Source organism: Anguilla rostrata, chromosome 6 (genome assembly GCF_018555375.3).
Source record: "Anguilla rostrata isolate EN2019 chromosome 6, ASM1855537v3, whole genome shotgun sequence".
NCBI lineage: Eukaryota > Metazoa > Chordata > Actinopteri > Anguilliformes > Anguillidae > Anguilla > Anguilla rostrata.
In genome coordinates this window covers 10,305,262-10,332,661 of record NC_057938.1, presented here as the reverse complement: position 1 = coordinate 10,332,661, position 27,400 = coordinate 10,305,262, and the positions used below count along the sequence as shown (strand labels likewise).

The window sequence follows — 27,400 nt, the reverse complement described above, 5'->3', positions numbered from 1 at the left end:
ACGGCCTTCGGGTCGTCTGAATGACTGGTGCACTGACCCCACAAGTCTTCCCCTCAAAGCCAGTTCCTGCAAGACGCCAAGTACACAGAACGAGTCTGCCATACGGTAGGAGTGTCAAAACCCCAGGGAGGTCACAGTGCAGCTGGGTTTTACAGGTTCCTTTCAATCACCAGGCAATTTAAGCCTCGGAAACAAGATGTGTGGGCTCTAACCAATCAGCGGCTTACATTAATCACTGAAGTGCTGAAACGCACCAAACCCTCCAGACACTGTGGCCCCTGAAGGCTGGAGTCGGACACCCCCGACTAAGAGGAGCAGGTGCATGGATCACTTAAGCCAGACATCGCTCAGCACAGACTGGGACCAGTGTACACCACTCCCCCCCCCCCCACAATTGATCGGGGAAGATGGATCTGGACCACTGCAGAATGAATACCGCACGGCTCTTTGGGGGGATACACATAAAAGTTTATTGCGACAATAAAGCTGACATGAACGCAGATACCGGTTTCAGCGGTGCGTGAAAGTGTAATACTGGGAGTTTTTATGGTCGATTTGGCATTACCTGTCACAGACCAAAACGCGCCTATTCAAGAACATGCATTAATAAAAGCGCGGCACAGAGCACGGCGTCGCTCGCGTTCGGCCGCCGGCAGCGCCGGGCCTCGGGCGAGCAGCGAGTCGGGTGCCATGGTGCTGAAGGGGTGCAAATATTCTGTTTCAAGGTGCCGGTGCAAAACCTGGAGTGCTCTCGGGCGTCTTTTTGCAAACACAGACATGGACCCCGGAGAATTCTTTTACACAATGCCATCTTCAAAAATAACAAATAAAAAACAGCACACCTGAAACTAGGTACATTGTGTCAAATGAGCAGTACAGTCCATTCAGAGCTGTGATTAAAACCCCACAGCCAGAAAAATCAATCCCCATCACAGCAGGGGAAAATTAAGGGAAAATCTATTTTTATTTTACAGGCAGTAATATATCTGTGAGAGAAGTGGGCTTGTCATTGTGGGTTCTCTGCTGAACCAGGAGAGGACAACACATTTACACACACATAGGCATAGATATTCACACACCAACACACATCGAGAAACACAAGCATTCCCATAGTAAAATGTATATAAGGAAACATCCAACACAATCGGCAACCATACTCGATTTACATCTTCATACAGCTGGATCTTTGCCACAGCAACTGCTTCAAGTTACCTTGTTCAGCAATGCCACAGCAGTGGTCCACTTGGGATTTGAACCTGCAACTTTCTAATTGAGTCTGATGCTTTCACCACAGCTTCAAACTTCTGCCTTGATCAACCAATACTGAATTAGGATCAAGCACAATGGAGCAACCCTAACCAGAATGCTTTGCAGGATGACTAAAAGCACTGTTTTTTAAAATCACTTCTGGACATTTTTGATAAGGTCTACAGCTGGTATACAGTCAAAGCTGTGCCACACAGCTCCACTACTCCATTATGCTGGAGGAAGACACGGTTCAGTGCATTACAGTGACCGTGCCTCCACAACACTGCTGTGGGAACTGCAGAGAAAGCATTTCTGTCAACACTCAGAAATGTGAAGACCACATTTTTTTTGATCTGCTTAATCAACAATGTTAACGGAGCAAATGAGCAGCTTCTCCTTTTTCTGCAACCCCCGCATGCACATGCACATGCACACCCACAAGCTTTCGCAGATGACTTCTTCCGATGGGGAGAGACTCAATGATTTCACTTGTAATTATGTTGAGCAACAGGACCAAGCCAGCGTGAAAGTATCAAATTCGAACGTCTTTAACAATGATATTGAAATGAGCAAAAGCATTGTAAATGTACTCTGCAACTCCCACTGACTGTGACTCTCTCTGATTTAAAATGCAAACTAGCTACCCTTCAATTAGAGCTCTGCTTTCCCAACCTCTATTCGCTGTTCAGCATCCTGTCCTCTGCTCTTTAACCCTGTGAGTGATTTCACTGTGTGACACTCCGAGTGTAAAGAATGCATCCTCTCAGTGTGTTCACAGCAGACAAGATTGCTACCCAGCAGACAGCAGAAAGAAACATCCAATCAAAGAATACTTCTTTTTTCTGAACTGAGACAGGCCGCACACACGTACAAAGGCAAACTGCAAGACCTACAGACACACACAAACGAAGGAAGAGGCAGACCCACAGACTGAGAGGTACACAGCAACTGTACTTAAATTATTCAATGTGGCGCTGAACTATCTTTGGACCCCTGCCTATAAAAGTGGAATATAATAGACACCGGTCATTAGAGGCATCTGTAAACCGCAGCAATCTAGGGAAGATTTTCAGTTTAGCTTGTTAAAACTGTATTCCAACATTTGAACTCAGAAGCTTTGACATTTGTAGCAAGACTGAAGTGGGAAATATCTAGCAAGCACTTACAAGTGTGACTGTGACTTAATGTTGTGACTTCAGTTTAGAAACCGTTTAACATACAGCCATAAACAGGTTATGCCTTCGTAAGTGCAATGTCTACACACAGTAATTAAACTGTAAATGCTGTAGTTTCAGTGCAATTAAACAGGTAGTATAACCTCCTAATGTGAAGAGGGACGTATTCTGTAGTATTCTGAACAGAGAAATACAGTGTCTCGAGCCAAGGCCAAATTAGTTTTATTCAAAATCATCTCCGTACTGAGCATATTTACAACCTACCTGTGGTGAAAAATAGACCCTTCCACAGAGCAAAATATCTCTCTGTGCCTCTGAATGTGAATTCAAAGGATAAAGAGCGTGTGGTGACCATGCATTATGCACACATCCTCTCACTTTTCTGAAAGAACTGCAATTATTTTCTGTGATTTCTGTGAAATATTTATTAGCCACTCGTCACATTGCTGTTTATCAAGTTTATGGACAACGCCGCTTGGCGCTACGCTCGGAGGTTAATCATTGACCCTGGCAGTGTTGCATGCTCTATCCTGATGCTGTACCATGTAAGTCGCTTTGGATAAGAGTATCCGCGAAACACCAAATTGCAATTGTAAACACTGCTATTTAAGTGTGGCACGTCAGCTAATTTTATGGACCAATGTCACGTTTATTGATGAGTGACAAGCGCTTTAACGATGGGCTAATGCGCGGCTCTGTTTAAATGTCATCCAGAGGCCTCGCTAATTAACGGTGCTGGAGGACTCTCTGTGTCGCGGGCACTTCTCATTACAGCCCATGCCAGTGTTACACCAGCCTCGTAATCCTCCCCCCCCCGTCATTGGAGCATAAATATTTGAGATGTGAACATTTGTCCCCATGTGAAAAGGAGCACGGGTTCTCTCGGTGCAGCATGGTCTCTCCCGCGGTCCATGCAGGACTGGGGTCATGTTTTAAGTTTGCTTAGCAGTCCTCCTGGCTTAAGCTGCCAGGTTCACTCCTATGTATTTAGAGCTGTGACATATTGCAATACCTGGACTCTCAGCTCTGACTGTAGCACTAGAATGACCCTTGACAGTCTTGGCTGGTTGATGCCGTCCCAGAGTCCTGATATCAGGATGACTGTTGAATCTATGTATATGACGGTGGATGAACCCAGGATTAACTCAATGTGTCTATCCTAAATATATTCATTTGTGCTCACATGGAAACTACTCGATTCCTCAGTAGCTTCTGTGTGCAAGGATCTCTATTAAGACTGAGTAAGAGCTGAATTCAGTTGAACCAAGTCTCAATTAATTCCACAAGGTTTGATTCTCCTTTGCACTTGGAAACCCTCAGAGGATATAGTGTTCCAGCTCAAGAGAGGAAGCCCATGTCTGTCTGAGACGTGTGAACAGAGCCCTTCTCTGACACTTAGAGAGGAGAAAACCGATGAAACGGAACCTGCAACGGAGAGAGAAATGCAGGGGTGTGATTCCTGCTGCAGGCTCCCTCTCTACCTCCTTCTGCTCCCCCCATCGCCCCCCCCTTTCCCCTCCCCTCCACTGCACATGCTCACCAGCCCATCGCTCTCTCTGACAGATGTGGAGACGTAATGACATTAATGGCCTTGTAACAGGATGGGCCCTGCTGTTAATTTGTGATAGGACGAGAGAGAGAGGGGGTGGATGCAAGAAGGAGAACGAGGAGATGGAGATAGATTCAGAGAGAGTAGGAAAAGATGGAGAGAGTGAGGGAGAGAGAAAGAAGCAAAGGAAAGATCAAGACGGAGTGTGGAAGAGACAGAGGAAAATATAAAATGAGGAAGAGTAGGACACGGGATCAAGAGTCAAAATGAGAGAAAGGAGGAAAATAATGGGGAGATCCTGAAAAGAGAGAGAGAGAGACACAAAGTAAGAGTGACAGGGAAGATGTCTTGGAAGAGCTGAGGTAAACTCTGTCATCTCAGGAAATGGATCAGATACCACTGGTCGGTACTTGTAGATTTTGATGCGACCGGAAGAGATAGTAGTAACAAAATGCGCAGGGGTCACTGAAGGTCAGGCAGAGCCTGCTTGCTGCCGCTCCCCCGTCCGGTCCCGCTGACGTGGGCGTCCGCAGGCTACCGGCTCGTCTCCACGGGAACGCGGCTTTGATGGACAGCAGCAGATGGCCCTTTTGTCTTTTCATTTCCACTGCTTCTTCCCCCTTCCTCCTTCAGTTTCTCTTCCATGGGGCACAGACACTTTGCACAACCTGCTACAAATCCCATCCCGACAGGTAATAAAGGTATCACACAGAGGCTTTTTTCTAATTTAGCTAGTATCAACTGCCCAGCCAGGGAAGAGGAAGGTTTATGCACACAGTTAGAGATAGAATCTCACAGTAACTTATTCTGACATTTGAAACGTTCCACACTTGCACAAACCCCTGGCTGCAGATGCAATGTGGCGATTGGTCAGACAGCTTTGCTGCCTCAGTCACTAATAGGCCTCAGTCACCATTGTCGTGCCACATCTGCCAACCAGTGAAGTACCAAACCATGCACAATACACAAAATGTCTTGTGAGGACTTAATGTGATTTACAGTGATCAGAGCACCCGACTCCAGAGTATTACCATTTGAATTCCAGTGGAAACTAAAGAAGCAAAACTGGGTAAGGTAAGATACATTTAGTACTCCATTAAAGCAATGTTCAAATGGTCTATAGAATGCCTAACGTGTAAGGTGCCAGGGTTTAAAACAAGTTAATAAACCTGTGTAATATTATGCAAATTGTCCTTTAAGACATCAGTGTCTGCAGACCATTCAACAGTAAAAAATAAAGTTAAATCAGAATCCACCAGTAATGAATACAGTAGCACCGAGGTGAACCTGTGCACCTGTGCTTGGAAACATGAAGACTCCGAAGTGCGCATTTGTCACAGGAAACTGTGCATCCATCAGAACGCTTATCAGACCTCCCTCTTCGCCAGAAGACTCGTTGAAAGCCTTAAGAAGCATTTAGATGCCATTAAAATCCCTGTATATTAAAAAAGCAGACGTATCGGACGACAAGTAGGGATGATTCATCGCGCGTCACTCCTCCACTAATGTCCCTCTCTCCCTCTCTCTTTCTCCCTCTCCCCGTCATAAAAGGCAAGTGCGCACACTGAGTAATTCCACAGGCATAATTGCACCGGTGTTGAAATCCAACCTCATTTGCATGTGTGCCAAAACGACTGCATAATGGCACAGATGTCCTTGTTACTAATGACACAATCAGAGGTGACCCTGCATCAGGTGTCCCATCTCTAATGAGATGCACGCATCTTCACATATGAATTTCTTCCCGTGAAAATCCGCCATCTATCTACATCGGCTCCCATATCCCTCTATTGCACAATGTTGCCCTTAGTAAACAGAAAAAACTTCCTGCCCAAATACGTATTTCATTTCATTTTTTAAACACAGTAGTGTTTGTTGCTGACATGTCTGCAATCAATCCAATGAGGTGCTGAAGACAGGGAGTGCTATGCGTCTATGACCAATTTAGGGGACAGTGTTGCAGTTCCCTCCTTTTTTAGCCATATAAACGAGTCAGTTTTCAAAAAGAGCGCTCTGCACTCGTATCTGTAGTCTCTGTGAAGAAAGAAATGTGAACGAATCTGAACAGCGGCTTTTAATAACAAGCCCAACCATCTGAAAATGAAGTGCTCTGTCAGCCAGCAGTGGTGATCAAATCCAATTAAACTCACTGACAAGTGATTCGCATCTCCTCCAATACAGACCTACGAGAGCAGTACATCTGATTTCTCTACGGCTGGCACAGGAGATGCTGCAGTCTGATACACAAAAGTTAATGGACAGAAACACAAATTCTCTCACACGCACACACACTCACACACACATCTACACCTACACACTATCACATGCACTCACGCACCCACACACACATTCACACATTCACTCACGCACACACATACACACACACCTACACACACACACGGCAACAGTGTAGCATAATGGTTAGGGAACACAAACACACACACACACACACACACCTACACACACACACGCAGGCACATATGCATGCACGCACACACGCACTCACACACACACACACACGGCAGCAGTGTACCATAATGGTTAGGGAGCTAGGACTCCGGGACACTCCAAGGTTGTGGGTTCGATTCCCAGGTGGGGTACTGCTGTTGCACCCTTGAGGTACTTGAATTGCCAAAGGCACGTAAAAGAATGCAAGCTCCGCATAAGCAGCTGCTGAATGTAAAAATGTACATGCACACGCCACACGCTGCACAGGCATTCACAGCACACACAGAGCGGCGCGTCATTCAGACACCCTGAATGGCATACGCACTGCGCAGTGTCTGCCTGAGTGAATCCAGACGTGGGACTCAACACTGTGAACCTGGCTGCCACCTGTCTGACAAACAGCACCTTCTGGCTGGAACACCTGTCTGTGGGCTGGCTCCAAACTCCAAACATCCAGCATACACACACACACACACACACACACACACACACTACTCCATCCATCATACATGCTACACATACACACATGCACACTATATATGCACATATGTACACACATGCACACTGCACATGCACATATAAACATACATACACACTGCACATACACATATGCACACACATACCCACTGCGCATACACATATACACACACATACACACTGCGCATACACATATGCACACACATACACACAACTACACATTGCATACACACTACACATATACCTAAACATACCTTTGACCCCACCTAGCATACACATACAAGTATGCATACATATACACACTACTCCCTCCAGCATGCAGTGCACATACTGTAGACACTCAGACGTCCGAGACAATTCTGTGCTGTTCAACTCAAGCACATTTACTTAAGTCCAACAGATACAAAATGTACTCTGCTAGTGCTACAAGTACATTCAGAGTAGATATTACAAAGAACATTTCGCTGTGTATGTTCCCTCTACCAGCATCACACTCTCACACGCACACACCTACGCACACAAACGCAGACACACACACACACACACACACACACACAGACAGACGCTCAAATGTACCCAGTTTGCGCTGCCAACAGGGCGTGAGTCTAAAATAGCCACGCGAGGGAAGAGGCTGGCACGCGTAGTGTGGCACAGTGGGAAGGAATCTGCTCTCGTAACTAAAGGTCGGCAGGTAGAAATCCCAGAGTGCCGCTGACATACCCTCGAGCTGAGTACTTAACCTGAATTTTTCCACTATTAAAACACAACACGTGAGAGCCAGCGCCGTGTAAGTCACCCTGAATGAAGGGCGTCAGCTAGGCAAATAAATAATTTAACGTAAATAAATAATGAATAGAGAGAGAGAGCAGTGTGCAGGAGACATTGCCAGCAGGGTCTCCTATTTGCCCAATAATTCCGCTGGCTTATTTAAATATTTGGTGGATAACCACTCGTCTGTTTTGCAGCATCAATCAGGAACACCTTAAAAGCACTGCCAATCAACACGGCGTGACACAGAGGTGCAGCCGGCGGTATCCGCTAATATAAGCTCAAAAGAAAACGCCTGTCAGGATAACAGGATGACTGTCTGGAGAGAGGCACGTTCTGTCTCCTACAGCAGGAAGACGTCAGGAGATTTTGCGCACGCTGTGATGTGAATATAGGAATGTCTAAAGAACGCATAGACAAAAAGATGTGGGCTGCCTTTTTTTTTTTTTTTTTTTTACCGGATGCCACTCAGTTGACCGATAACTCCGGTGCAAATCGAGCCCTCCAGGGGAGGATGTTTGTTTAAGGAACCGGATGTGTACTGGACCCTCTGAGAAGGTTAAACTGCCAGAATTATGCAAATCGCCAAATTCTGCAACTGACCTGACAGGAGTGGAAAACAAAGGCTGCTATGGCTGGCATTCCTCCTCCAGCCACAAATACACAGAATGCTGAACCTTGTGAAGCGCAAAGGTTTCCACTGAAGAGACCTGCCATTCTCTCGGGTGAATCCAGTACGCTTGAACGGAGTGTTTAAACAGGGTTGATGGGGAATGCAAAAGGAGAGAAGGGGGCAGGGCCAAAAATCAAAAGGGACCAGGCAGGGGACTCTGCCTGGCAGGCTGCTGTCAACGCTACGACACGGCGCTGAGGTAGACCGTGTTCCCTGGGCGTGTGCGGCGTGGCTCGACGTTTTCTTCCCTTCCCATAAATCACCAAGCCACATCAGTCACCCGAGCTAAAAAGCCCCGCCCTCCACATCTCCTTTCCTGCTGTGATAAATCAGATTCCCCCATCCACTACAAAAGCACAACGAGGGAAAAAAACAGGGCTCCTTCAGACCGCAAAAACACAACACGGGCCTTTTCCCATGACAACCCACTGTCCTATATAGGGATTATGCTGGAGCAGAGCGACAGGGCTGAATCTCTACACCGCCTCACAGGGTTTATCCTGCATTTGGACCCAGCTTACAGCAGGACACAGTGTGGTCGGTACCTACCAGCTTCCCTTGACGTCTACAGACACAGCCTAGAATCCTAAGGTTTTCAATTCTGTCTCACTCTCTTTGTGTCCCTCTCTCACTTTCTCAGTCTCTCTCTCGCTCTCACTCTCTCTCTCTCAGTACTATAAGCACATTCTAAAACATTTATGTTCTGAAATGTAGAAGAAAAAAAAAAACATTTCTGAATGTGCCTTCCAGTAATTCAAATACACCACAATATTCTGTGTCTCTCTGGATAAGAGCGTCTTCTAATTGCCGAAATTTAATGTAACGTAACGAAAGCCTAGAGGTATTCAATTCCAGGCTCGACAGGTTGTTAAATACTTTAATAGCGGAATGGCTTATTCCAAACAAACATTCCTATAAGAGAATATCATTACGTTCTTACAAACATAACAGTTGCGGGAGGGGTAAGGGGTAAGGTAAGGGAAGGTAAGCATATCTCTGACCTCGGCAAACCTTTAATGCTTGGATCGCAAGGGCTAAACACTGGCAAAGTCCTATTTGCTGTGGTGGGGGAGTGATTTTGGATTCTCTGTATTCTGGATCGACTGGCTGGGTTTGTTTGCATGGCCGGAGCACAGCCTGAATGACTCCCGATGACCTTGAAGATGACGATAGTATTTGGCGCATTGTTGTGGTGTAAAGATGTCCAGGACACAGGGACTGTTTCTGGGATTTCCTAACGTGTGGTTTGCCCCCTTTGCCTTTATGCGGTTTGGCGGCACCGGCTCCTGGCCAGACGGCGGCATCGCGGGCAGCGGTGGGGGAAATCACAGGCGGTGGGGAGTGCCAGGACGTTTAGTACCATCGCAGAGCTGTTTATCACCACAAGGACAGAGGGCCAGGCTGATAAATGGATCACAGATGCGCAGGGCAGGCACACAGACACACCAGAGCAGGGGGACCAAACGCATTACAGACACGCAGATCAGACGGACGAAACACATCACAGACACCCAGACAGGTCTTATCAAAGACAGACAGAGCAGACAGTAGACACATCACAGACACACAAACCAGAGGCAGAGAAATTGATAACCGGTCTGGTATTAGTACTACGACAGGAAAACTGATCATTAACGGGCAAACTGCGGGTGTCAAAAGAGTGAAGAGCTAGGAAACTAAAAGTGGCAGCGAAGACCACAAATAAAATGTGTCTGTCATCACATCGTTCCATTAAATTCCCTCAGCACTAATGTACCAACATCCAGTTAATAACTGCAGGCGGCAATTAAATGATAATATGCACATTAACGCTCTAATTATCACAGTGGCTGATTGTTAAGATCTGCGGGTTGTCTCACTATCACTCTCTGGTGGAATAAGGTACCGGTGACCACAAATAAACACAAATGAAATATATGGCTGAAAGAATAACCTTTATGTTCACAAGCCTCCTCAGGCATAAGGCCATTCATCAAAGGTACATGACCAAGCAAACCTGTGCTGTGAGAGTTTGCATGTGTATGTGCGTGCATGCAGGGCTTGCATCTAAACATGACAGCGTGTGTGTGTGTGTGTGTGTCTGCGCGTGTGTGCACATTCTTCAAGCATTTCCAACATCATTTTCATCCAAGTGTGTGTGTGTGTGTGTGTGTCTCCATTCTTCTAGGAACTCCAACATTTTTTTCATCCAAGTCTCCAACTGGTGCCAAGTGGTGCCAGAATTCAAAGAGTGGACTGCTGTGAAGCCTTTTTTACACTTCAGAAGGTCTCAGCCTTTTCTGTTGTTGATGGCATTGTTAAAACCCCATGCCCCACAGGGAAATCATCATTAGAAAAGTGTACCACCGCAGAATTTTCCAGCGTTTGTAATTTCATCTCCCCCAGGTCTTCTCCCCAGCAGAACACTCTGAGCATCTCAGTGTTATTTAAGCCGTGGGTTCTTCTGAGATGAAGACGGACTGCAAGGCGTTAACATTCGTAAGCCATCATGTCATCCGTCGCAATGCCACTCTCTGTGCAGCACATGCTGTGGAATGCTAGGGTAGCTATTCGCTCAACACAGTAATATTTTCAGTGGTACTGTAATTCTGCTCTAAACTCAATCAGTGTTTAATATGTATTCTATATGAGCTTAAGAGTTTACACAGTGCTTTTGCTGTCTAACCACTATAATGTCTTTAAATTAGAGTAATACATTTGAGCCGCTTTTACGTTTTTATTCATACACAATATTTTAGTCCCAAGTGAACTTATGAGGATGAGCAAGAATCAAATTATTAAAATATCACTTGCTTATATTCATACTCTGTGTTCACTGAAGACAGATTTAATACCGCCCAGGGTTTTTTTTTTGTCAAAAGAGTATTTAGGAGCCAACAGAAGTGTGCCTTGCTTTGTTGATGACAGGAACATGACTGATGTAGTGTGGGCTGTTTAAACAGGAGATGAAACTGGGAGTAAAACAACTGATAATGAGAAGGGCTGTTCATTTGAAGGATGGAGAGAAACACACATATTACTCACTGCACACAAAATAAAGAGGCACTCAGCCCTGCTGCCTGGCAACAAACACTTCATTCTGACACGGACAGGTATGGATGTATGTACGCACCCCCAGTGCAATTTGTGTAACTGCTAAATTCGCTCCACTGATTTAAAACCTTCTTCCAACAGGAAAAAGTAATAATTCAAAATTGAAAACACACAAACTGAATGAATTGCTATGAATAAAATTCATTAGCAAACATAACTGTCAAATTAAGAGACAAGGAACAGAAAGATTTTCTAGTGTGTGAGTGTGTGTGTGTGTGTGTGTGTGCGTGTATGTATGTGGGTGGGTGTGTGTGTGTGTGTGGTTGGGTGTGTGTGCGTCACTCCTCATCTTTCAATCTGACAGCTTTAAGAAGAGAGATGCCCATGCACTGAGCAATAGGGCGGAAAGAGAACTGCTGTTCCAAGCAGTTTATATTACAGTGTCAAAACATGAAGTTTACTGAGTGTGACAGAGCAGACAAATGAATGCAGCTATATTAGGGAGAAAATATGCCATACCGTCAACAAGGCCAGAACTCTGTTAGTGGTCATGGTAACAGCCCCATACACACAGAGATACAGGGATACAGACACATACAGACACATGCACACACACACAGAAACTCAAGCACGCACACACACACACACACACAGAAACTCAAACACACACACATGCACACACACAGAAACTCAAGCACGCACACACGCACACACATAAACTCAAACACACACACACACACACGTGTCCATATGCAGGTATTGTCACACTGTGAGTGTGGCAGGGTGTGTGAGCAAGTCTTTAACTCTGAAGGTCATAGGTTTAATTCCCAGATGGGACCCTCTGACTGTGCACCCTTGGAAGAAGTTCTTCATATGAATTGAGACACTGATCCAACAGTAGAAAAGTAAAATGTATAAAAAGATGACTTACGCAGGCGTCCACGTACAGCAGCATCTGCTACATTAAGAAATGATGCATCACGTGGGGGTTTGGTTTTCAGAACCAGCCCCTCTGGGTGTAATATGCTTGAGGATCACTGACCTTCGAAGCTCTTGTACTGGCCGCTGAGGGAGATCTGGAGCGACCGGCCCGCCTCCTTGACCAGCCCCTCCACCTCCCGCTGGCCCAGGCCGGCCAGCTCATCCTCCATCACGCTGGTGCAGCAGGTGTATCCCTGGGAGCAGATCCGCAGGTGCTCGCCTGGGGAGGGGAACGACACGGAACCCAGGTTAGCGCGCGGATTGGGCGGCCTCGCCCGGTAACCACGGCGCCCACGCGGACAGCCGACAGAGGCGGGCGGAACCGAGGCTGCTATCGTCCCGTTCTCAAGAGACCGCCAGCGTCTTCAAGAGCGGCTTCTTACCCAGAGCCAAAGACAATATGAAATAAGAACAAGAACATCTTAACATTTAAAAAGAGACTGACATTTGGTAATATGCTGATATTTTGTTAAGTGCGGTCACTAAGAATAATGCCATTTGTTTGCTAAATTCAAGAGCCAGTTTGTAACATGAGCCAATGAGGGGCTTTCAGTTGTGACTACAGAACATACATTGCCTTACAGCGCGCGTCCTGTGCACTATTTAAGACTGATTTTTGTAATCCAATGAAAACACCTGCACTGAGCTGCATCGTTTTAATGACGTTTCTAAATTATGCACATGCTGTGTCAAAGCATGAGCTTTACAGAGTGTGACAGACTAGAAAAATGAACAAAGCCGTATTTCTGCAAATTCACCCTCTGCTGGGAAAGAAAGAAGACCAGCGATCTAATTAGTAATTACAATGGCTATTACGCACACATGCACAAGCACAAGCGTGCAGCACGAGCATGTGTGTTCATGTGCATGAGCAGACCATGTGCGAATGCACATGCTCACAGCAGGGACACATGGGGACAATGGCAGCAGGTGAACTGGTGTGTGAAAATGCATTTTGAATAATCTCTTCTGAGTAAGAGAGAAAGAGCAGAAAAATAATCAGAAATGTTGCCTGTTGAGGCTGCTGGGTGGCTTATTCTATTAAGGCACTGTTCTAGTGCATGGATGGGCCCCATGGCATGATATGAATGAATGGACCACATGCAAATTCCTAGTCCAAATCTGAGAACAATTACATGTAGAGTAGGGATGTTCAGCCTAAATACACCAAAAAAGGCTGAACATCCCAACCATCTTATTATATTTTCATAAGCCACTTATGCCACTATGGCTATTATATCACATTATTTTAGTCCATATTATAAAGAAATAATAACCAAATACATAAACTGTTGAATTCTTGGGTAAACCAATGTTCAGTGTGAGATTTGGACGGATTCTCATTTGTTTGAAATTATGATCTGGAGTTTTATGATCTACCTATCTAAAATAAAGCTGTAAAATGAACAATGAGGAGATGGAGGGAGAAATAGGCTCCCGTCTCTTGAAATTTCAAATCCCCTCTGTCCCACTGGAAACACCACTATCCACCCATTTTACAATTCAATGCGTATTCGTTGACTTATTACATATCTGCTTTCGAACAGTGTTAGTAATTCAAGCGAGCCTTTGTTTGCGTGGTCTGATTTACACTGCGGAACATGGTTGAACAAGAACACGTAAGAGGAACATGGTCGAACAGGAACACGTAAGAGGAACATGGTCGAACAGGAACACGTAAGAGGAACATGGTCGAACAGGAACACGTAAGAGGAACATGGTCGAACAGGAACACGTAAGAGGAACACGGTCGAACAGGAACACGTAAGAGGAACATGGTCGAACAGGAACACGTAAGAGGAACATCAACAGAACACGTAAGAGGAACACGGCAACAGGAACGCGTAAGAGGAACACGGTCGAACAGGAACACGTAAGAGGTGTGATGCACCGAGATCATTTTGCGCATTGGTGTCTCTCTTGCACCTCGATGACCTCATTTGCCATCTCATCAAAACCGACCTATGAGCAGAGATTCACGCACCAGCTCAGGATGGTCATGAGCAACAGGCGAGCGAGCAAGCGTGATTCGGGCCTGCACCGGTGCCAGCTGTCGGCCAGCCAGCATTCCGTGAACCAGCAACAGAACGGGCTGCTAGCGGTAGGGCTGTTTTATTTGCGTTCTCTCAATAGCTGATCCTCATCTCAACTGCCTCCGCTCAACCGTCCACTGGCGGACCTCTTGTAGCACCTATCTGTAAAACTCTGGCAGACAGACAGCAGTGCCAGCCATGCGTTACTAGTGGACCGCAGTATATTTGCAAGCTAGGTACCACGAGGCTGCTGATCGCGCGTCAATGAATATACTTTGGCTGCCAAAGGGAGCCTGCTATACCGACCGACAGAGTGATGGAGAGAGAGACAGGTAACCAGGCTTACAAATAGATATGCAAGCAGACAGAGAGAGAAACAGGCAGGCAGAAAAAAGAGGTACAAAGACTGACAGGCAAATCGACAAACAGGGAAAGATATAGACATCAAAGCAGACATACAGACAGACAGACAGACAGACAGGTATACAATGACAGTACAGTTTTGTTTCTGTTGGAAATCTTCAATCTATTTTATTTTATGTTACAGGCTTATGACAACTGGTTTCCTGTTCTTTTCAAAGAAAATAAAAAAGTATATGCCTTTTCTGTGAGCAACTTTCCTTCTTCTGACAGCCAATTGAATATTGATCTGGGAGACAACATGTGAAAAAAAAAAAAAATGAGGCAGCACAACTTTTTGCTGCCAATACTGTTGAGCAAACGTACACCTCAACACACCCAGAGTGTTGACAAAGAGCCTTTTTAACTTTCCATAAATCAATTCCTTTGTGTATCGGTAATGAAGCACTACCCATTAACCTCTGCACAGAGACAGGGGGATTAAATCACACTTAGCGTTATGATCCATACACGGAATAACTACATTTGATCTGTAGGGGGGGGGGGGGCATAAATGAAATCAAATCAAGACCTAGCCCATTATGCCACACACACTTACTGCCCCCCTCTCCATCCCACCCGACACACAAACACACGCATTCCACACCTTTTACACCTGTATCACACTTGCCTGAACTCAAATGACCTGCACAATTCTTAAGGGTCAAAATACTCCCCCACCCCCACCCCCCGCCTTGGCCCAGGGCCAAGGAAGCCAAAGCCCAGCGGCGGGGGGGGCAGCCGAACAGACCGTGACCGGCGAGGGCCCAGCCGTCTCCACAGGAGGCCTGAGCCGCATCGATCGGAACGCGAGCGATCGATCGAGCGGACGAGAGCGCGCGAGACCGCGCGCCTGCGTTCACCTCGACCGCAAAATCCCTCTTCGTGACAGCATCCCGCCAGCTGCAGAGGAACGGGGAAAGAGAAATAAAGCCGGCGAGCGCTCAGTTGCCCTCGGACCGTCAAAGGTATGACTTATAGATAAAATGGATAGACAGACAGACCATTTAGACTGAAGATTAAGAGTCTAATCCTGAGTAGGGTAACTGTCCAGACTTGATTGCATTTGTTTAACTGACTGCACCGTGCAGACACATCTGGGAGACTCTATTTTGGCTCTGTCCATGTCAACAGCAGCCTCAGCCTCTCTCAGGGACAAACAGTAGGCTGGCCAAAGCAGTCACTCTACGCTGACAGGGACATCCAACGTTTGGCCTCCCCTCTATTCTGTCACTGAATGTCAAGGATAATCTCTCGCACTCTCTCTCTCTCTCTTTGCAATCTGTCACCCACAGGACAGTTACTCTAAACAGCTGGGACCCAGGCCATCACGCCACCGTGTCCCACAATATCAGGCTGGAGGACGTCTGAGGTGAGCTGGCATTCTGTCACGTCTGGGGACAAACGAGATAGCAGACAGCCCCGCCCCCCCCCGGCCCGACCCATCTCTACCTTGAACGCGTGTGTCTGAGTGTCTGCTCATTTCCATGCCAAAGGAAGCATGGAAGGACTGACCTATTACATGCCATTACAGTATTACATCGTGCACTTATACAGGGAATAGACCTATATACAGCATCCAGATAAATAAGAAGTGAGTACTAGCAGATCCCCATGTGCTAAAGCATTTAAACTCGCTCTTAAACCTGGTTAACAGGCAGTCCCCTGATTACTGTGACACGCTGACACCCTGATGACATGCCGGCGGTCTCCCAAAGACCAGTGAAAATCGTCCTAATAAATTATAGAGGGCACTGGATAAACCGCTGCGTGTCATTTTCATATTAGAGGAGACACTCCTTTGCTCTCTCTCCAGCACTGGTTAGAAATGACATGGGGCTGGGTCAGGCATTAAGGGCATTTGCCACGGGTGCAGGCTCAGTCCCGATGAAGGCACTGCTACCTCGCCCATCGAGGGATCCGTCACACAGTAAAGATAAAGGAATCTGCGAGCCGATCGCGGGGCGTCGCACGTCGCCATGGCACCAGCCCCGCTGATCCCGCTGTCTCCACCTCACCGAGGAGCTGCCCTCCTTAATTAAACAGGAGACCTGTAAATGCAGGAGAGGAGCCCCGTGTCTCCCCAGACCGTCACCGCGGATTACCCACGCTCCCCTGGACCAACATGCCGTGCAGAATGAGGCGGAGCTGCGCAGACGCGAATGAGAAACGTATGTTGCGCAGCCGATGCGCAGTGCTAGGCAGACCTGCTGTGCACAGACATAAATAGTATCAATGCATCCGGATCACATGCAGTAAATGCACAGCATATAGACCTGCTCTGCACGCAGATACATTTGTGAACACAGGCAGCCCCTTAAGGCAGTGGCTCCCAAATTTGGACCTGCAGACTCACTGTGTGCGCAGGCTTTTGTTACAGCCAGCCTCCTAATTAAATTAAAATGAAGCATTGTTATTACTCAGTTAGAGAACAGGAATGAAAACATTTGGAATACCAATGCTGTTCACATAAATTAGTAAACCAGAGCTAATTGCTACCTCTGAGCTTGATAGTGTGTGCATAAACTGCACAGAAGCCAATCTCTACATCGCTGCAATAAATTTTTATTTAGCTTCTGTTTTTTACCTCATAAATTTTTACTTGTTGAAACGGACTGTGCTGCTGCTGTTGAATCACTCCACTGCGGAATAAATCTATAAACGCTGCTCGTCTCCTTTATGGCTTTTATTTGGCTCCATCATTATGCAGAGGTTAGCAGGAAACAGGCTGGGGAGTGTGATGGAGGATCAGCTGAATGCAAACTGTCAAGGCAAACATGGAAAATATTCATCAAATGTCAAAACATGCCACCTGCATTCCTCGGGTTCCAATGACATGAAACAAGCTAATCGTTCTCAGCTATTACCACTTCTGTGCATGTCGAGGTTGACCAAAATGTATGTGCCATAAAGGTACGCTCTCCAGACACACTGAGATACAGGTGAAAACAGGGTCTCAGAAGTAGACTGAGTACCAAATGGCAGGTGGACAAAGTTGAAAAAAAGGGGCGATGTAAAATCACAAAAATCCAAGCTGTGTATATCACGTGTGTACATCTCCACCCCCACACCATTCACCATTTACCACACCATTCACACACCAACCCCCTCAATATAGGCAGGAACACAGGAACAGTTCCATTGAGGGTGGTGTAGATGTTAAGGACTTCAACCTATCTTGATGGACATAGGCTCAAATCATGAAAGAGAGTCTTTTTTTTTTAGTTCTGGGCCAGTCATAAACTGCACAGCATTAGTAAAGAGGCTGATCTAAGCGAAGGAGCAGCCCTAGATAAGAGCATCCTCCTCCAAACTAAATTTTACAGCATCTAGACCGTCATCAATCGGCAATATAACCCTGCGTTTGGGCGAAGGGTAAGCCGTAGGATTCGGCGATTGGGTGGCCTTTGAAACGTGTAATGCTCCAGTCTGACCACAACACGACTGACGCGCGGAAGCTAACGAAAAGGTTTCGAGATGGCCGTGTCTTTTTTCTTCCCGGCTGGAAAGAGGGTTTTCTGCACTTACGTTCTCTATTTTAAGCTCTCACCCACTTTGATTGACGGGAGCAACCCTCTGCCCATTAGCTCATCAAAAGACTCTGGGGATGGAGCCTTCCATTAAAGTGCGATCGAGAGAAGTGGAATTAGAACTGCGCTCCTGTAAAGCCCACAGGCGGGAGGCATTTACGCTCCTGGAGGATTAAGGAAGGAGAGGCCGTAATTACACGCCGGGCAAGGCAGCGGGTTTTCTCTCAGCGCTGTTTCTCAGGGCGTAGCGGACGCCCCAGCCTGCACAGAGGGCCCGTGCGTCACATGGAAATTCAACAAGGCATAGCTCAGGACGGTAACGGCCCACCATCGGCATAGCGATGGCACTGCCCCCCCCCCCCCCCATTCGGAGAATTATCCATGAAAGCTTGCAGAAGCAAACTATTTCTTTCTCGTTTTTAAACCCAATAGATACATTCCATGTCTTCTGCAATATTAACAAGGGAGAAAAATTTAAAAATGTAAAACCTTTTTAAGAGACGCCACTGTGAAAGGTATAAAAGAGAACATTTAAAAAGGAGCCATCTGCTTTGCTGGCCTTAGAGAGAGAGCAAGAGCGCGAGTGAGAGAGAGCAAGAGAGAGAGAGTGAGACAGAGACATTTCCAGTATGCATTTTACCAGCAGAAACTCTTGAAATTCAATTCATGACTATTGACCTTATTTTTCAAACAGAGTCAGGGTTTCAGTTAATAAAAGAAATCTGTTTCCAAGTAAGCAGCAGTCTCAGATACTCATCTCCTGATAATGACCTTTGGTTTTCAGTGAATTAAAACCTTATCTCCCCCTCGCTTTGATTTCTGTAATTTCTCATCCTGTGGATTTCCATTAAAGCCCTCCACTGCACAGCTTACAGCCTTGATCTGCAGGTCTTCTCGCACAGACCAAGTCGACTTTTCTTTTTAACTTTCTCTATTCTTTTCAACTCACTTACTCACCCCCCCCCCCCCCCAGCGTTTGATTTTTTTGTGGGAGAATGCAGAAGAAAAAAAACGAAGCCCTGTTCCAGACACCCTGGTTGCCCCCGGAGACCCGGGACAAGTGCAAGGTCATGGGCACAGCGCTGCGGCGGGTGGAGAGCACTCAGCTGATTGTCCCCGGTAGGTAACTGCTCAACGCCACAGTGAAGGCGTTAGCGCTGGCACCGCGGGTGCGGCCCAATCGGCCCAGAGGCCCCTAATCCTAATCCCCGCGCAGATGGGCGGATTACCGGCGGGCGACCGGGCCCAGGGGAGGCGTGACCGGACAGATCGACGGTGCTGACGCAGTTTGTGTCCGGTCCTGCTGTTGCCCAATCGCAAACATCGATATGATCAGCAGAAGGAAACGGTTTGACTGTGCACACGAAACGCATAATGAGACAGCGTGTCTGTGCGTTAGCTGGCGGGGACACAGCGTGGAGTCGTGCTCAGAGCGCCCGAGTCTGGAAAACACTCAGGGAAGCACAGTGTAATCATTTTAAAAGAGGAGAGACACTGTTGTTATTGCCTTGAGGCTTTGCTTCAATGCTTCTGTTGAAAAATCCACTTCAGTAAATGTAACGCGTAAAATTATCTTGAGAACTATGGGTCTCCATGGATGAGGTAGCTGGATTGTTAAGTTTTAATAGTTTAGAGAATACTTTCATGCAATTATTATATTTTCCCATGCTATACACACACATACACACACACACACACACACACAGGAACAGATATCCACACACATGCGCACATACACACACACAGATATGCATGCACTCACAAACTCATACTGTACAAGCATACTGTATGCACACGTTAGTGCACATGCACCACACAAGAGACGTACAGAAGAGCCTGGGCAGCTGACAGTGCCAGCAGCGAGAGGACATCTTTAGAAAATGAGATAACTGATATGGCACATTAATAGCCTCCTGAAGCCCTTCCAAATGTGCTATAACCTGAACCTGCAACGGTTCCAGCGAATGACCTTCGAGGTATGCTCTCCCAGTCTAACCCAAATCCCAAACTGGTGCCCTCCTTAATAACTACTGCACCTCCAGCCCTTCCATCCTACCATTCCTGCTTCCCAAGGTTGGTCCAGGGACCACTCATGTAATGCTGCCATTAGCTGCTGTTAATCAGTTAAGGCTGGCGAACACAAACAACCATTTTCCTTAATTTGTTTTAATTTGAATTCTTCATTTTCCCTAAATTGATTCATTTCAGCAACCTGGTTTCTACAATTTGAGCATTTAGCAGCACCGATTTCAGTTCTCAGCCTCAGAACTGCTCTGACTAATTACATGCCCTGAAATCTGAATATGGGACGTCCGTGCTTTATGGCATGCGTACTGCAGCTATTTCTGTCTGAATGTGGCCTTAAGAGAGACATTTATTCCTCAACAGAAATTAAGAAATGAAGTGTCTAATTGAGAGCGATTAACAGCGTGCAACAATAGAGTAATTGCAATTATGGATAGAATGACAATCGGCATACGGGTGGTGGTGGTGGGAGTGGGGTGGGAGGTTGGGGGGGGGGGGGGTAGAGTACTGAGTTTGGGAATTTGTGCCCTGCCAGTACTCTGTGAAACATTAGAGTGTGAGTTTCATCGGCACTGCTGCTTGAACTCGCCGTTCACGCTAAAACGGCTGCAGCGGGCTTGAGTTGACAGCAGCAAACAGCACTCAGTGTTCGCAAACAGCACTGTCAGTCCTCAGAGGAGGCGGAGAGCTATCAGGAGCGTGACGGATTACATGCATTCTGCAATTAAGTTGCCAAAGCTTTCAAAAAAAAAAAAAAGGGTGGCCAATGTCCACAACAGGCAATGTGCCACGTGGATAAGAAAATCCAGCTGGCCATTTCCATAAAACAAATCATCATCACACAGCTTATCATCCACCGCCACGGTTAACGTAGAAACCACAAACCCTCTCCAGCGCATTCCTGGTGCCAAAACCACGGCACTGGAAATCCAGCGCCAGGTGTGTTTTGGTAGGCACAGGTAGTCTTTCACAAACTCCACTTTAATTCCTGAAGCGCTTACATTCAATTCACTGCACTTCACAAGGCTGTCTCGATTTCTGCACCGACCAACGCAAGCGCAAGGAATTCAAATTGATTTTCAAATGTAACTTTAAAGCTAATGTCAGGCACCGATGAATAATGGCACCTTAACAGCTGCCTGCCAAGTCAAGCCTAGCCCAGTTTTTACTGTCTATAAATACACTGTCGGTGTGCTAATCTTACTGATGGGTGATGGTGGTGGGGGGGTTTACTGTCCTGGAACCATTCCACCTTGGTATTTATATTAATGAGCAGTGAGGGTTGACCAGATCTTAGAGAAAACTGAATATCTGTGTTTTAAAACTGCCCTATATAGCTTGAAGCTCCTGGCTGTCAACAAGACATGGCAGAGTTTTCAAAACAAAGCCCAGAGATGAGTGCATTAAACAACCGCAGACCTCTTTGGCACAACAGAGCAGAGTGTCAGCGCTTAGTCTAGCTCTCCCCCTGTACGGTAAACACTGTTTATTGACGGTGCGAGGCGTCCCTGCAGACGGCTCAGGGGTCGGGTCAGTGTCAGACCTGACCGGAGTGCGGAGTCTGGGTGGGTCGGTCGGTCACCTCTGGGGTCGCTGCAGGACGTGCTGGCCCTCGTTTGTGAGGTCATTAGACCTGCACTGGCAGGGAGGGGCAGATTTAGAAATGACGGTTTCTCTCACCCTACTCCACCCCGCCTCTGCACCCACATCAACTTAAAATAGGACTATATTGAGGCTATTACAGTATTTCTATCTGAGCGGCTGCTAAAAAAGAAAAATAATTGTGCATTGATTTTACATTTGTTACTGTTAAATCTCTTTGAAGGAAGAAAAGAATTATATCCATACAATTATATACAGCCGTCTCTTCAGTAATTGAGTGACACTCCGCAAAGTCATGTATTCATTCAGTTCACATAAATGCAGCGTATAAATCATTTGTAAAATTGAATTAATTATTGAATTATTGAGTTAAAAAATGAATGGTACGCATATCAATTTGTGGTGATCGATACAGTGCAATACATCAAAGTGTGACATGGAGGCTGTAAAATGTAAAACTCAGGGAGTAAAATTGATGTGCCAGAGTAAAAGAGATTGTACAAGTAACGTCCTTTCAAAAGGAGACTAAAGATTTTTAAAAAGGGATTTAAATCAGAGGACACACTCTAGTCTTGCGTCTGTTCAGGCTGTCCTCCGGGCTTTCAACGGTGTCTCCAGCCATCAATCACCGCAAGTCTGTGACTTTCTTCTGACATCGTCCTAAAATGGACCAGTGCTCAACTGAGACGCCAACCATTTCTTGTCAGATCAAAGTAAAGAAAACTCTTTTTCTCTCCCTCCCTCCTCACCCCCATCACCTCGAGGTCGTAATCTCTTCTTAAAACACTCCCGGCTCCAACAAGTTACCATTTCTCATACGTCCGAGTCGTTGAATACCCATTTGTTTATGTCTTAGCCCTTCATCCACCTCACGTTGAAAAGACTGCCATTGATGCTCAGTGGCAATCATCTAGCACTTCCCTCTTTAAGTTGTTTTCACATGGTGCTGAAGCCATTCTCAAAGGATATTTATGTCTTTTGTTGGCAGTGTGAATGCTAGCCTGGGGGCTCACTACATTTCCCCCAAGGTCTGAATAGATTTAACTGGTGGAAAATTCCTTCTGTACAAAAAAAAGTGGTGACATTGCACATTCAGACCTAGGCCATGTCATTAACTAACAGTCCCCAACGGTAGGACACAACTGGCTTCAATCCCACCTGGGGCTTTTTGGGTAACCGCTGTATTTGCTTTGCCCACATTAACTGCAGAATGCTGACTGTAATGTGCAAATGTCACTAGCTGCCACTGGCCTGCTGGAAGAGTGCAGTGAACCTGGTTCAACTGCACTGCCCATTGAAAAAGTACACATTGCACAGTGGCATGACTGGAAAGGTAATTCCAAATGAGAGAGGAAAAGGGGCAAAAATAAAATCCAACTCCCCTGGTAAGAGAGAGACCTGCTGGGGTGGATCTCTGTAAGACCCTGAGACCTGAGACAGGTCTAATTACAGCAAATCCCAGCCAAAATCTCAGAAACAGACTAAAATAACATGGGAGACTCATGTTCAAGGATGAAGGATGTGCTTTACAATGAAGTGATTTACGACGTGAAGAGTTAGCAAGATTAATTGAAGTCATTTTGCTTAATGGGGACATCTCACAATCTAAATGTCTAATAATAATTTTCTTCCTAATGCTGAAACCTTAAGGCATGAGCCATTCCAGGCTGAGGTTCTGAACATATTCAGCTCATATGCTGCTAAACTAGAATAACAAATCAATTTTTATTATACATTTGTTGCTATACACGTTTACTATGCAGCAGACGAAAGTACGGGCAGGTCAAGAGAGAACAAAAGTGTCACGTGTTCACCACAATGAGACTAAATGCTGCAAAGAAGCCCTTTATCAGCCAAAAAAGACCGTGCCTCACTTTGTTCAACAGTATCAACAGGAAGTGATGTAACCTGCAGTGTTAAGGTCATGTGGCGTGGGTGAGTTTTTCAGTGAAAGGCAAGAGTTCAGTGGTGAAAGGGCCTGTGTCTTGCAGCAGTCCCAGGTCAAATTGCTTTACAGGGCCTACTGAGAAGTTGAGTCATCTGACCTTTAAGATGTTTTTTGAAGGGGAGCTTGGCTATGACTTAAGCTAACAGTGTCTGATTGTTGGGATTATGAGTACACGCGATGGTGACAGTGTAAAGTCAGTGTGAGTTACGGGGAAACACAGATGCTCAGCTCTCTCACCCATTTCTTTTCTCCTACTCCTGAAGTAAAAGCAAACGTGAGGACATTTGATAGCAGTGGAGCGTATTATGTTTTAGAGACCATTCTCATGTTTTCCACGTGTCATTAATGCAGATGAGAATTGAGCTGTTACACTACATGTTTAAATAAAGGCACATAAAAACATTTTCTTAGGACCCACCGATCAATCTCACATATACATGCATAACTCATTTATGAAGCCTTTCTAACTGCACGATTCCTCGATGTCCACAGAGCGTTGGTCAAAACACCAATCTCTAGCAGCCTAGGAAGGCCTCTGGTAAACAAGAGCTGCATACACATACGTATATAAAAATTTCTCTCCCTCACCAGTCGGCTTAGTCCTTCTTGTGCATTTGTTTGGTCTGCCACTTGTCAGCAGTCTTCTGAGAGCGTTAAGGCGCTCTTGCGTAGCACTCCTGTGCTTGCTGCTGTTGACTTCACATTGCTGTTAAGCTTGAGGTGGATGTTAGTGCTGCCGGTGTCAGAGCAGTGCTGCAGCAGGTGGATGAAAACGAGCCTGATCATCCCATGTGATACTTTTCCAGGAAGTTCAATGAACATCAGTTGAATGACTCCGGCATCAAACAGGAAACACTGGCACTGTTACGGGCGCTTCTGAATTTTGAGGAGTATCTCGGGTCGAGTCCTCAGCCTATTATTGCGTACACCAACCATAACCCTTTGATGTTTTGGCCCACCTGTGCAAAACCAGTGGATGATGAGGTGGAACTTGTTGGTGCAGAATTACCATCAAGACGTTTAGAAGGGCTCAGAAAATGTGTTGGCAGACACCCTGTCACATATGTAATTATTATTTTTTGTAACAAACATTAATGGATGCTTGACTTGGGTGGGGGTGTTACGTGCCAGTGCCTGTTTTTCCCTGTCTTTGTATTCTCTCTCTTTAAACTCAGGCATACAGCTCACCACATGATTGGTGGAGCAGGAGGAATGAGGGCTGCTTCTGCCCAATCCTGTTCCGTTCCGAGTTCTGCTGTGTACCGATTCTGGACTTGATTCTAGAATTCATATTACTGGGTCTGTGTATTGGGCTTGTTTGCCGGTTGCTACTGGGGAAAAAGGCGGGGAAGTCAGATAAAGTCTTTATTTATTATATAGATGTATTTATTGTATAGTGAGGTAGTGAGTACCACCCTTTTTCTGTTTGTTTCTTTTCTGGTAATGTCCATTGTTTCCCCTTCTGTTTTGTGGTGTTCCTTGTTTCTTTAAACTCATTGTTGTAAATTAATAACCAGCTTCAGTCTGAAACAAAAAGTACTAATTATTAGTGATTAAGAATTAGTACTTTTTGTTACAGCCTTGTACCCCTAGACCACCAGGGGACATACCACACACACACACACACACACACACACACACACAGGGGTATACTGTATACTCTGCAGTATTAATGTATGGGAATACTTAACAGGAGATGGTTGTGAGGCACATATGAATACTCGGGACAAAAAAAAGGCAGGTTCAAAAGACACCCACGTGAAACGGGGCTTTCTCAAATTCTCTGACGGATAAGTACACAAGGTGCGCAGAAGAATGCGAGGCACCGCTTCCGTCTAATCCCCTCTCGACAAAGCGCTGAAAGACAGCTTTTCATTGATATTCCTTTGAAAAAATGAACATTCAACAGACCTGAACTTACTCTGAACTACAGTACAGCACAATACCCTGTCAGTTCAGAGCTGGCTTTGTCTGTCTGCCTTTTCTTTTTGCCCTCAGCATCTGTCCCTCAACCTTTCTCCCACTTTCATTCCATACCTCTCCCTCTCCCTAAATCCCTCTCTAAAGCACACTCCCCATTCCTCCCTTTCAATTCCTTTCTCCTTGACTTTTACTCCACCCGTCTTTCTGTTCCTTGCACTCTGTAAATCCCTAACTCTTTCTTCATAGCACTGCCCCCTCTATACTTTTCTCATACACTCTCTCCCCCCACCCAGCTCAGTAGGGAACCCCTGCTTGTCACATGACTCTCAGCCCCCTCTAACTGAGTCAGCACTCAACAGTAGTTGAATGTGTGACACAATATGTGTGCCTTTACAGGTTTGGTTGCTTGTTTAGCTACCCCAACCTTGATGCCCCCTACAAAGACAACCTGCTTGGCTAACCAAGATTATTATCAAGAGAAAGTCCATCAAAGTGAGCCTGGTATGTGCCATAAAAGGTGTAAACGTGCAGCTTAATTTCTTTCTTTCTTTCTTAACTGCCAGTCCCTGCTGGCTCAGTAAATGAGCATATCAGTTAAGTGCCCTTCACACTTAGGGGAGGGGCCCCCAGCCTCCCTCTCTTAGACCCAGTGGTGGGCCCGGTACTCCACATGTGTAACTGATTTGGAATTCATACGCCCTGTCTCAGTGATTATGTTTTTTTTCTGAAGTACCCAAACATGTCAGAAACTGTGATCTCCAGCAGGGGGAACTATACAGAAACAATGCACCAAATTAAACCCAAAAAGTTAAGCCTCTTTACATATACGATACCTCTCAACAAAACAATTTCTCTCTCACAAAGAAAGAATGGCTTCAAAGGACTCATTGACTGTGATATTGCTTGGCAAACAGTGGGTCTTAAATATTCCAATCGTTTTGAAATCTGAAACACACAAAATTAGGGCATGCTTCCTCTTCAATAATGAGCAAATATGAATCTATTTATAAAGTAGAGGGACAGAGAGAACACTAAAATGAAACAAAGGGATTCATTGCAAGTAAAAAAGCCGATAATGGAATGGTCACAAAGACGGAATATAAGGTACATGGCTCAGTGAAAAATACTTTGTTAAATCACTTGCAACAGTTTTTTACAAATATGACAGGGACCACATGCAGTGTATCTGAGTGAAAAGTACTTGATCAGAGTTGAGTTTACATTGAACATTTTGTTGTGTGTATGAAAGTGGCTAAATCTATTCAGAAGAACACAGCCGAGATACAGTATGCATCCCGAATGACCTTAGTATTAAAGCAAAAGTCATTTCTTATTTAGCATGACATACTGAAGCATATTTATCATCTGTCACCACCTCAGGCTGAAAAGACAGGCCACCAGTTGAGCCAAGGATTTCTTCATATTGGAAAATTGTTACAGTAGTGTCAGTCCAAGGCAAAATACCGAGTAAACCAAATGGCGATACTTCAGCTTAATAGCTAAATAGAAAGCATTGATTTTTTTCCAGCGTAAATGGCAGTTTATCCTTGAGAAAAACATTTCATTTCAGGGTGTAAAAAGGACTGAT

General features: G+C 45.7%; 1 protein-coding gene across 1 annotated transcript in view; it reads right to left on the bottom strand.

Moving 5' to 3' along the window:
* The window catches only part of LOC135256483 (glypican-1-like), a 67,290-nt gene that overhangs the window by 19,433 nt on the left and 20,457 nt on the right, over nucleotides 1–27,400 (bottom strand). The window contains exon 2 of the mRNA XM_064338291.1: nucleotides 12,414–12,572. Coding sequence (XP_064194361.1) covers nucleotides 12,414–12,572 — 159 coding nt within the window. The remainder of the gene's footprint in view (nucleotides 1–12,413; nucleotides 12,573–27,400) is intronic.